At 53.2% G+C, this 11,771-nt stretch overlaps 1 protein-coding gene across 1 annotated transcript; it reads right to left on the reverse strand.

The window, feature by feature from the left end:
- Positions 1–424: 424 nt before the first annotated feature.
- KRT79 (keratin 79) lies at positions 425–11,556 on the reverse strand. Its single transcript, XM_055337170.1, has 9 exons — positions 10,852–11,556; positions 8,268–8,488; positions 7,142–7,202; positions 6,923–7,018; positions 3,206–3,370; positions 2,897–3,022; positions 2,034–2,254; positions 1,385–1,419; positions 425–1,116 (listed from the first exon to the last, which is right to left on the reverse strand). The coding sequence occupies exons 1-9, from the start codon at positions 11,326–11,328 to the stop codon at positions 911–913; spliced, it is 1,608 nt and encodes a 535-aa protein (XP_055193145.1). The 5' UTR covers positions 11,329–11,556; the 3' UTR covers positions 425–910.
- Between the last annotated feature and the right edge of the window lie 215 nt (positions 11,557–11,771).

Below are 11,771 nucleotides of genomic sequence, written 5' to 3' on the forward strand. Positions count from 1 at the left end.
TTACACATGTCCTCATCACATTTTGCCTTACAAAGGGGCTCAGAGAGGTTATGTGACTTGCCCAAGGTCACACAGTAAGCAGCAGAACTGGGATCTAAACCCAGGTTTGCCCAGTTCTGAAGCCCAAGATCTCTCCACTGAACAATCATGCTGCCTGCCCCACAGAATTAGCAGAGGACTCGGTAGCATCAAGGGATGGACTGGTAATAGGCAGCTGCTCACTGGCTGGGTCCTGCCTTGAACAACTTCTATATCCCCTCAAGTCTTCTCCTGTGAACTCCGTAAGGGAGAGTAAGAACCAAGGCCTACAGTGGTGATGGTATCAGCCGCTGTGCTTCTGGCGTGGTGAGTAGCATGGAGCATCGTGAGCTTGTGGTTGACAATTTCAGTCCCCCAGGCAGGACAGACGGGAGGCACAGACAGCTAGCTGCAGTTGCCATTTATTGAGATACATCACAGGCACAGACAGGGGAGGCAGGCGGGTAGATTCAGAGAGGGGTCGGGTCTAGTGAGAGACCAGGGAGGTTGAAAGGCCTTCAGGGACCACTCCCAACTTCCCTCCTTCCTCCCCCAGCCTGCCCTGAGTGCAGAGCAGAGGAGCAGAGGAATCAAGGGAAATCCAGTCTCCTCTCAGTGGTCAAAAGGTCACCCCCAAGTCACTCAAATACATTGCTCAAGGAGGTGGCCTTAACCCCCCCTCCCATCACGTTGCAGAAGCAAGGAGAAAATGTGGGTACATTTGAGCCTTCCCCAAATGCAGATCACCTGCAGGGTCTGGCATGCAAATACACTGGACCTGTGGTCCTGGGGCTGTTCCCTCTCTTATGGGGGTGGGTGGGGAGGGCAGGAGGGCTGGGGTGAGTACAACAAGGAGAAAATTGCAGGGGCCCCAGGTTGCAAGGCTGGGCAGCTAATACCTCCGACTTGACGTCTTGACCGTGGTGGTCTTCCGCAGGATGGAGGTGCCCCCAGAGACGGGCCCTCCCTTGATGGTGCCATAGCCCACACTGGTGCCGAATCCGCCCTTGCCAGCACCCCCACCCCCGCCGAGGGACATGCCACCCCCAAAGCCCGCCACGCCGCCTCCGCACACAGTAGTGGAGTTGCCGGTCACCGCTGCAAGGCAAAGGGTCTGGGTGAGGCAGGGCTGGAAGAGGGAGGGGAACTTGCAGAAACCAGTGAGGGACGGGAACACAAGGAGGCATGGAGCCATGGGAGACTGATGGAGGAAGTGGGGCAGGAAGCTTGTTCTTTGGGAACCCCCGAACTTGTCTCCGGGGGCTCAGGTGGAGGGAACATGTGCTCCTGGCCAAGGACAGACTAAGTGGACTGAGCAGGGGATCAGGGCTGGGCCTGGGGCAGGGCAAGGAGGCAAAGTACTCACAAATGCTGACTGCACTGGGGCATTCTCCAGACATCCTGCAGAAACAGAAAGACCAGGAGAAGGGTCAGGGGTTCCCGGAGCCCAGGTGAAAAAACCCTCTCCCTCCCTCCCCCGTCCCATTCTCTGCCTTCATGGTGGATCAACTCAGTGGGCCAACTCTCAAGCCAGGCCAGCAAGACAAGACCAGGAGACATGAGAAACGTGTGCACGCGGCTGCCCTGGGCCTCACGGCCCTTCCAGCAGGCGCTACAGAGAAAGCAGACCATAGGAGGCCAAATGGCCCCATTCTGCCCTGTCGTCCCCTCGGCCTCCTGCGCATCGTGACAGCAAACACAGCTCATGCCAAAACAAAGCCTCCCGGTTTCTGGTTTAAAGTGACTTTTTTTACATCTCATGCCTTCCCAAGGACAGAAATGATTTATTTTTTCAAAGCTTCAAAGGTTGGTGGAAGCAGCCTCAGTCCTGCAGGGCTGCCGACCGCCGCAAGGCTACTGATAGTTGTGCCGACTGAGGACACGCACAGCAGAGGCAGTGAGCACAAGTGGAAAGTCCCTGGGGGGGAAGAGGCAGGAGCCCAGCTCCCTGACTGCCCCCTTATCTCCCTACCCCCAGCTCGGAGCTCTCTTCCCAGGGCAGGAGGGGCCCCCACCTGCTCTCCTCGCTCTCCAGCAGCTTGCGGTAGGTGGCGATCTCCACGTCCAGGGCCAGCTTGACGTTCATGAGAGCCTGGTAGTCGCGCAGCAGCCGGGCCAGGTCCTCCTTGGCCTGGTGCAGGGCCATGTCCAGGTCCCCAAGCTTCTTCTGAGCATCCTTCAGGGCCATATCCCCACGCTGCTCCGCTTCTGCGATGGCAGTCTGCAGTTGCTGGCACTGCCCAAGGGATGAGAGGTGTTGGGAACACCCTCCAGGGTCATCACATCCATCTCTCTGCCCCGACCCAGACATCGCCACTCCCCTCCCCCACCGACCCCAGCCAACTGAGCAAGAAGGGAAGCAGAAATAGTCCTCTCAGAGAAGAGCTACCACTACACAGCGGAGTCAGCACTGCGGGGAAGTCCTTACTGAAGTCTAATCGTACTCCCTCCCTCAGTGCAGTGCCTCACAGGAGATAAAATAAGTAATAGAAGCTCATCATTAACCAGACGCTTCACTCTGATCTGGGGAAAAAGCCCAGGCTTTTTAGCCATATCCTAGATGGAATCAGCACCTATGACGTGGCCACTCGAACAGTCAGCCTCCTGCTCTGACCTCCTGAAGATGGGACCAATCTCTTTGGAGATCATCCCACCTGCTCCCCCCGTGATACACTATGTGACCTTGGACAAGCCCTATCCTTCTCCAGGCCTCAGTTTTCTATCCTGTAAAAGGGGTGTGTTGGTCTTAACAGTCCAGCTTCTGAGTGTGTCCCATCCACCAGGAAAGGAGCAGTTCTCACCCCTCAGTATGACAGTGAGAAGGTCCCTACCTCTGCCAACCCAGGTCTGACCTCCAGGCTCCCAATCAAAGGCTCACCTGCTTCTTAACTGCATCCACCTCGCCCTGCAGCCTCTGGACAGTGCGGGTGAGCTCAGCAATCTCATTCTTAGTGTCCCTCAGGTTGTCCCCATGCTTCCCAGCTGTCACCTGCAGCTCTTCATACTGGAGACCAAACAAGCGGCAGTGAGTGGCAGTTCTAGACCCTCCTGGGTAACTATCGGCCCCAGGCCCACCTCACAGCTAGAGGCCCCCTGTGTGGGCTGGGTACCTCTGGCCCAGGTCTCTCACCACGGGGGATGTGCTGTGTCCGTCCCACCCACACACCTGACCTGCCGTTCTTCTCACCTTGGTCTGGTACCAAGCCTCAGCCTCAGCCCTGCTCCTCTGGGCAATCAGCTCATACTGGGCCTTGACCTCAGCAATGATGCTGTCCAGGTCCAGGCTGCGATTGTTGTCCATGGACAGGACCACATTGGTGTCAGACACGTGGGTCTGCACTTGACTCAGCTCCTGCAGAAAAAGAGACAGCTGCCACCAGAGCCCCTGCTCCAGGCCCCCAGGAGACGGCTGAGGAGTGAAGGACCGGCCCCAGGTGGCATCAGAAGGCCTGTGCTCTGGTCCAGGCTCCAGCCTAGAAGGAAAGGCCTCATTGTCTCCAGCTGGGAAATGGGGCTCTCACTTTTATAAATATCCTTTCTTTTTGTGGATTTACAGGTTTCCAAGGGATTAAAGAAGGAGAAGGAATGTGTACGTATTGCACTCAAACCCGGTGCTAGGCTTACAGCCAGTACGTCCACCAGTCCCTGCATCCTCAGAACACCCTGGGAGGCAGGCCAGGCCATGACTGGCACCCGGGGCACTTTTATCAAATTGGGAAAAGTCCCCCCTCTGATAGGAGGCAGACGGTGGGGCCTAGGGAGCTGAGCATGGCGTGATTCAAACCTCACTCTCCACTCAGCCAGCGATCAACCTGCACCCCCATTCACATTGATCCTGACACAGATTAGTGAGGAAAGAGGCTAGGCTCTGGAAAGAGAAGTGATGCATCCAAGGTCACCAGATCCAAGATCCTCCAGTCCTGTCCTAGGAGCCAGACTGGAACCAGTCAGTTGAGCAACAAATCCCAAGTGGTTTCCCCTAGAATATACTGACATATATAGACCATGGTGATGTTCTTGGAATCTCCCTGGGTTTCTAAGACCATCCGCTTTCACATATAAATAGGCCTTTAAAGATGCCACGAGGGGATCCCTGGGTGGCGCAGCGGTTTAGCGCCTGCCTTTGGCCCAGGGCATGATCCTGGAGACCCGGGATCGAATCCCACGTCGGGCTCCCGGTGCATGGAGCCTGCTTCTCCCTCTGCCTATGTCTCTGCCTCTCTCTCTCTCTCTCTGTGACTATCATAAATAAATTTTAAAAAGAAAAAAAAAATAAAGATGCCACGAACGGCAGGCTGGGTCTCTGTGTTCTGGCTCTGAGTTCAGCTCTATCGCTAGGTCATCTGCACGGGCTCCCCGCTGAGCTCTGCCTCCAACTCTCCCGTGGTCCTTCCTGCCCTGAGCTGCCGGCAAACTGCCCAAACCCCAGGTCCAATCAAATCGCTCAGATCCCTCAGCCCCTCAGTGCTCCTCAGTGGCTCCCAAAGAAGAGAGTCTTCCTTCTAAAAGTCAATGCCTTGTGTGCTCTGGTGTTGCCTCCAGCTTCCCTGCAGCCAGTGGGATTCTAACAGATAGAGCCGGCATCATAACAGCAGCTCTCCCTGGCTGAGTCCTTCCTCTGGGCAGACGCTGTGGGCAGGTGCCATCCCTGACAGGCGCCAACTCGGTACTTGCACTTTCCAATAGCGCAAAGGGTAACCTGCTCCAAATCGCAGACTAATAAACAGGGAGCCCAGGCTCAAGCCTAGAGCATCTGACACCAGAAACTGAGGTGACATAGACTAAAAAGAGAGACAGAAATCGAGAAAAAAAGAGCTACCAAAGCCGGACCTGCTGCCCATACTAACATAGATTTAGATTTACTAAGTTACATTGTCTTTTAAAAGGTGGGATGCGTGGAGAGGAAGGAGCTAACATCCAATCGCTGAAATGTTCGCGGTTTCATGAAAAGGCATGAGCTCTGGAGACAGGCAAAGCGAAGGTCAAGTCCCCAGTCCACCATTCACTAACTGTTTCCCATCAAGGAGAACAGTCTCAGACTAGAAAGGGCAGGATGCTGGAGGAGAAATGGAAAGCCAAGAGAGACATGGAGAGTATGAGAGGCCTTGGCCTTGTTGGGGATGTCAAGGGTCCAGGCCAAAGGAACTCATCCTAGGAGGCCATGGGATTGCCGAGGAGATGAATACTCCCAGAGACCCATAAGAAATGTGGAGAGTAGGAAAGATTCCAGAACCGCAGATAAAGCAAATGTCCTCATTGTCAAGGGGATGATATTTACACTTTTTCAGATTAGACCTGCCGTCAACCTCCTATGGGCCTCTAGAATCACAAAATGTAAGAGGGTTGGAACCAGCAAGACTTCCCTAAGGAAAGATCAAGCCAAATGGATTTCATTTTCCCCTATGGTTGCATTACTAAAATGCTAACGGACCATCACAGACATCACATGACCAAGGCTTCCATGGCATTCTTGAACGCAAGAAAAGATGCGGACCAGATGATGATATGGTCAACTCGCGTTTAAAGTAGCTGAGCCACTTGAACCACAAATTATTGATTGTGGAGTGAGGTCAGCCTGGGGGAAAGGTACCACAGAAGACCTCACTCCTGCACTAAGACTTAGGTCTTGGCCATACTGGCTTTAACGTGCTTACTGGTCACATACCCTGAAATGGACTTTCACGCTACACGGAAAGTTTACCAGGTGTGCAGAGAACCCCAAGCTGGGGCATCATGAATATATCAAATATATCCCATTACCCAGTTGGGTCTCTCCAACACATAGATAGGAGACATCGAGTTTCAAAGTGCCCACAGTTACCTGGACGATGGGATGAAACCACAATAACATTTCACGGGAAAATCAGGGCTCATTAACTCTTGCATTTGGTTTCCAAAATTCAACCACCCAAAAACAGAAAGTTGAAAAGAAATGGATGCGTGCATGGCTTGAAAACTCTTGTGTGAAAAACTCCGGGAGGGTTTTTTAAGGAACAAATATTGTGAAATGGCCTCTAAAGATGACAAACTAGTGCAACATTAGGCAGCACGAATGCAAGTCTGTAGCCTCCCTCCCTCCCCTGCTGTTCTCCAAAGTCTGGGCTAAGAACACTGTTTCCTCAACTTCCTCAGATGTCAGTTCCTGAAGCCTCTTGACCTCCAAAAGGTCGCCATGTGAAAGATATATGCCACATGGAAGACAATTGCGTTCGCTGCCTGGAGGTGGAATCAGGGCCAATCAAGAGCAGAAGTCACGGGAAGAAGATTGAAGTTAGTGGTCTAATTTGGTCAACAATGGAAACGCCTGCTGTAAAAAATGATGAGCTCCCGGCCCCCAGGAGGATCCAATCCGAGGCCCCATGACTCCTATCAGTGATGTTAGAGAAGGACTCCAGCACGGAGGGGAAGGTGGGCCGTGACGCCCCGACCAAGTCCCAATCCAGGACACCGAGTCAGGGATCAACTCGGGTGTCCCTGGCTATAAAATAGAGACAATAAGTACCTATACTGTGGCTTTGTTGGGAGGATTATGTAAAACTTGGCCCACCCTTAGCACCTAATACACGGAAGCTGGTATTAATGAAAGGTCCGGGTTCTATCTTTTTTCAATTAAATTGCATTGGTGAAGGACCACCTGGTGGTTAAGCATCTGCCTTCAGCTCAGATCATGATCTCAGGGTCCTGGGATCTAGCCCGGCATGGGGCTCCTTGCTCAGTGGGGAGCCTGCTTCTCCCTCTGCATCCACTCCCCCTGCTTGTGTGCATTCTCTCTATCAAATAAATAAAATATTTAAAAACTAATTTCAAAAAAACAAACTGCATTAGTGAATTCAGATCAGACCTCCAGGGGGACTCCCCAGGGCTATAGGGAAATGTAATTGTCCCTGTCCATTGGCCATCTCACCATTTCATAGAGATGATTCAGGAAGTTGAGCTCCTCAGTCAAGGTGCTCGCTTTGCCCTGCAGATCCATTCGACTCATATATGCAGCATCCACATCCTGGGGGAAAGAGAGACAGCAGGGCAGACGCCTCAGCCCCCGGGGCTGTCGCCTCCCTCTGAGTCAGCGCAGCACCCCGGCGAGCCCGAGAACCGCTCCCCCACTCCCTGCTCCCCGGCTCACCTTCTTGAGCAGCACAAACTCATTCTCCGCTGCAGTGCGCTTATTGATTTCATCCTCGTACCTGTTACACGGGAAGACGTACGCCAGGCTCAGCCTAGTTCTGCCTTTTAAGACATTTAACCCACTTGGCTTTAAGCCCCATTGGGTCCCGCATTATCTAAGAACACCTCTGAGAAGCAGGTTTGTAATGCAGGCGCCCAGTGAAGAGGCTTGGGGGGCAGTTGTTACATATTCCCGTCCACCCGCTTTGAGGAAATGGGCACAGATTTTGTACAATAATATGGCACAGATCAGCTGTCTCTTTGGATCGGGGCCCTTTGGAGGAACAGGCAAAGATGTGTCAACAGTGGTTTATCTTTGCGTTCCCTTTCAACAGGTAGGACGTCATTTACAACAGTTTACTTCTCTCCAACCACTTTTGCTGAGATTTTAAAGGTTAGAAATCACCAGGATCGAGATATCGGAAAAGTTATGAAAGATTATACCCTAAAATTATAAATATACGTATCAACTCATCATAATCTATGACCTTTATTTGGATCTTGATTCAAACAAACTATTTTTAAAACTCATGACATTTATGGGACAACTGAAAATTCAGAATGAATGGATAGTCGATGATATTGAGGAATTACTGTTTTAAAAGTCTGAGATGTAAAAAAAAAAGTCTGAGACGTGGTTATGGCGTAGTGTTTATATTCTATTAAGTCGAGCTATGCAGATAAGCCACATGAATATACCCAGTAAATATATGAGAATGAAATCACACGATGGCTGGGATTTGCTTCAAGACATAAGGGAGGAGAAAAGTCAAACGGGCCTATAGATGAAGCAAGATTGGCTATGAGTTAATAATTATTAAAGCTGAATGATAAGAACATAGAGATCCCTTACGCTACTATCCCTACCTTAGGGTTTTTCAAATTATGAACAGTGTGCAAATAAGTGGGACAATTCTCCAGGAGGCAATGAGTCAAGGGCCTGGACACCCGGGGAAAGCAGCTCAGTCTGCGCACTTCCCCAGGTAGGGCCTAGGAGCCTGGGAATGGGGTGACTCTCTGGGGATATTTCCCACGCTGTCCCCTCCCTACCCCCACATGGCCCCAGCCTGTCCAGTCCTCCTCACTTGCTCTTGAAGTCCTCAAGGACATCCTGCACATTCCTCAGCTCTGAGTCCAGCCTCCCCCGATCGCTCTGGAGGTTGTCCAGCTGCCTCCGCAGGTTGCCCAAGTAGTTCTCAAAGAGAGGTTCCAGGTTGTTCCTGGTGACACCAGAGTTCTGGCCCTGCTCCTGCAGCAGGGCCCATTTGGTCTCCAGCACCTTATTCTGCTGCTCCAGGAAACGTACCTAAACCAGAGCAAGAAGGGTGGTGGGTTGGTGCCCTCCCTCTGCCCCAGGAGGGACCCAGGACTGGGCCCATCATCACCACCAGCCCCCAACCAGGACATCACAGGGCCAGTGCAGGGTCGATGCATTGCTGAGGGGAGGTGTCCCTGCGGGAACAGTCTTTGCTGGAAAAGACGGTCCAATCCAATGACAAGGACTCTAAAGAGTTAATAAACCATAAAACCCCAGCTCAATGCTTCTCCCTCTGCCTATGTCTCTGCCTCTCTCTCTCTCTCTCTCTCTCTCTCTCTCTCTCTGACTATCATAAATAAATAAAAATTTAAAAAAAAATTAAAAAAAAAAAACCAGCTCAGTCATTTGCTCCTTGGTGACAGTCAAGTTACTTCTCTCTGGGTCTCCTTTTCCCACTTGTCCAGGATAAACCAGACTAGATCAATATTTCTGAGCCCTAATTCTACATCAAAGTCAAGTGCTAAAAATGCAGGTGCACATCTAGTGTATGTGTGCATAGGTACACGAACACGTACACGTGTACGTACACACACACAGGGAAGGAGAAAGCAAATGTGACAAAATGTAAAAATTGGTGAATCTTTTTCTTTTTTTTTAATTGGTGAATGTAAAGCGAAATTAAGTCAGTCAGAGAAAGACCAATACCACAGGATTTCACGCAAATGTGGAATTGAAGAGACAAACACGCAAAGAGAGAAAGAGACAAACCAAGAAACCGGTTCGTTACTCTGGAGAACACACTGCTGGCTACTGGGGGGGAGGCGGGTGGGAGAAATAGGGGACGGGGATTGAGGAGGGCTCTTGAGACGAGCACCGGCTGATGTATGGAACTGTTGAATCACCATGGTATACACCGGAACCTAAAATATATAACACCGTATTGGAACTAAAATTAAATGAAATTAAAATAAATTACATTGAAATTTTAAATGTGGTGCATCTGGGTGAAAAAAAATATGTATAGGAATATATTGTACTGTTCTGACAACTCTTCTGTAAACTTAACCTTTTAAAAAAATTTTTAAATATAGATGCCCAGCCCTATCTGGAAAGACTTAAAGGGGGCTCACGGCCTGGGCTTCATAGGTCCCCTGGGGGAGTCTCTGCCTGGGCACAGACACCGGACCGGGTCTGCCTCACAGACCCCCGCATGTTGCTGAGCGCCTGAGACGGGTTTCTGCTTGTCTGACCTCTGGGGCAATTCCACAGGGATCCAAAAGTCACTAGGGGAGAAGGTGAGGGGGTGGAGGGAACAGCTTGCTTCACCTTCTGCCATCTGGTTCCTGCAGATCCCACCCCCACAGCACCCCAGGCCCAAAGTCACGTGGCCTGGGAACCGTGAAGCAGGTGCACCTGCCACAAGCAGCGACCAGACCTCTTAATGCCAAGGACCGTGGGGCCCATGAACCTGGGTTCCAGGCCCACCTCTGCCTCCAAGTGCCTGTAGGATCCTGGGGCAAATCACTTGCCCTCTCTAGACCTCTGTTTTTCTCTTCTTCAAAATGGACACAGTATCACCTATTCTGATTCCTATGGGATGCTGTGGGTTCAGAAAGAGGATATTCTTTGGGAATCCCCAGACCACTGAACTAAGATACGGTTACCCACCAGAATTTTCCCCATCACAGTCCCCTTACCTGGGGATTTGGGGCAGAGGTAGACAATGCAGCAAAATGGACCTGGAAGTTCCAGAGAGCAACACAAGAGCCACCCAGTGGGCCTGGAGCCCAGGGAAGGAGCCAGCATGCTCCCCGTCCGGGATGCACCAGACTATACCCCCAGGTGACCACCCTCGTCACTGTCCATCCCAAACTGAGCTTCCCGACCAGAATAGCAGGGAGGGATCGGAGAAGCAAAACGGTAACTTCTCCTGGGCCAACGCCCTCGTCGTGTCCTGATCACATCTTTGTCCTCAGGCCTTCTCCAAAACGGAGAGAACAGGGAGGAGATGGGGCTCCTGGGATAACCCGGTAGATGTTTGTGCCGGTTTCCCCAGCTGTGACATGACAAGCGGCACCAAGGACCACCCTGTTAAGAGGAACGGTGAGGAGGGTCCACTCCTTAATTGTGCGGCAGGCTGCCGTGTGACCATGCTAGCGACGGCCAAGGGGGAGGCACAACACAGTCGAGGCAGGCTTGGCATCAGGCCTCATGAGCAGAACCGAGATTCACCGGAGCAAGGACGGTAAGACCCAGAAGACTGTCGCCAGGCCAGGGAGCCCCAACAGTCACCTGGTCAAGCCCTGCCACAATGGACACGGGCTGCAACAGCCTCTGCCCGGCCCCCAACCTCTTAGGGGCCTTGCTTCCGCTCCAAGGGCCCCTCCCCGCCTCCTTCCACCCCGGCTCACCTTGTCGATGAAGGAGGCAAACTTGTTGTTGAGGGTCTTGATCTGCTCCCGCTCCTGGGTGCGCACCCTCTGGATCTCGGGGTCTATCTCCACGTTGAGGGGGGTCAGCAAGCTCTGGTTGACGGTGACCTCCTGGATGCCTCCAGGAGGACAGGCGGGCCCGAACACCTGCCTGCCGGCCCCCAGGCCTGCAAAGGCCCCACTGCCAAAGCCGAAGCCTCCTAGGGCCCGCCCTGACGAGGCCCCTCCAGCCACACTGACCGAGATGCTCTTGCTGCCTCCCAGGTTATAGAGGCTTCGGCTGCCAAAGCCACCCTTGCCGGGGCCACAGCGGGTGCCCCCACCACTGCCACTGCTCCGGGACACCGTCACGGAGCTGAAGCTGCTGCGGGCCCGGGACCCGCCTCCCGCACTCGCAGAGTTGGAGCTAAAGCCCCCTCTGGTAGAGTACGTCTGCCGAGACACGGAGGACCTCATGGCTGTCGGGGGGCCGGGGTGCAGGCGCAGAGAGCGGAGACGGGGCGCGGTGAGCTGCTGCGCCACCGATGGGCTTTTTATCTTTTCCCAGTTGGGCTGGCTCCTGAGCTCCACAGACACTCCTGCCCCATTGCCCCAGGAGGAGAGGGAGGGGCCCCGTGGGCCAGGGGAGTCCCCTCTCCCCCAGCGGGAGGGAGGGGCTGCTCCCAGGTATCACCTGTGCTCCGGAGCTGGGGCTGAGCCGAGACTGTGTGGAGCAGGATGCCGCCTTCTCCCCCCTGGGGCTCTCCTGACTTGGAACGGGATGATACGGGCTCCCACGGCCACCCCCCACCCGGTGGCTGGCTTGGTCTCCTCCCACCCAGCCCCGATGGCCGCCATCAATGGGGCTCTGTTCTGTGGGATTTGGCCCAGGCACCTGTCGCAAGCCAAGGCCCCGGGGC

Source organism: Nyctereutes procyonoides, unplaced genomic scaffold, assembly GCF_905146905.1.
Source record: "Nyctereutes procyonoides isolate TBG_1078 unplaced genomic scaffold, NYPRO_anot_genome, whole genome shotgun sequence".
NCBI lineage: Eukaryota > Metazoa > Chordata > Mammalia > Carnivora > Canidae > Nyctereutes > Nyctereutes procyonoides.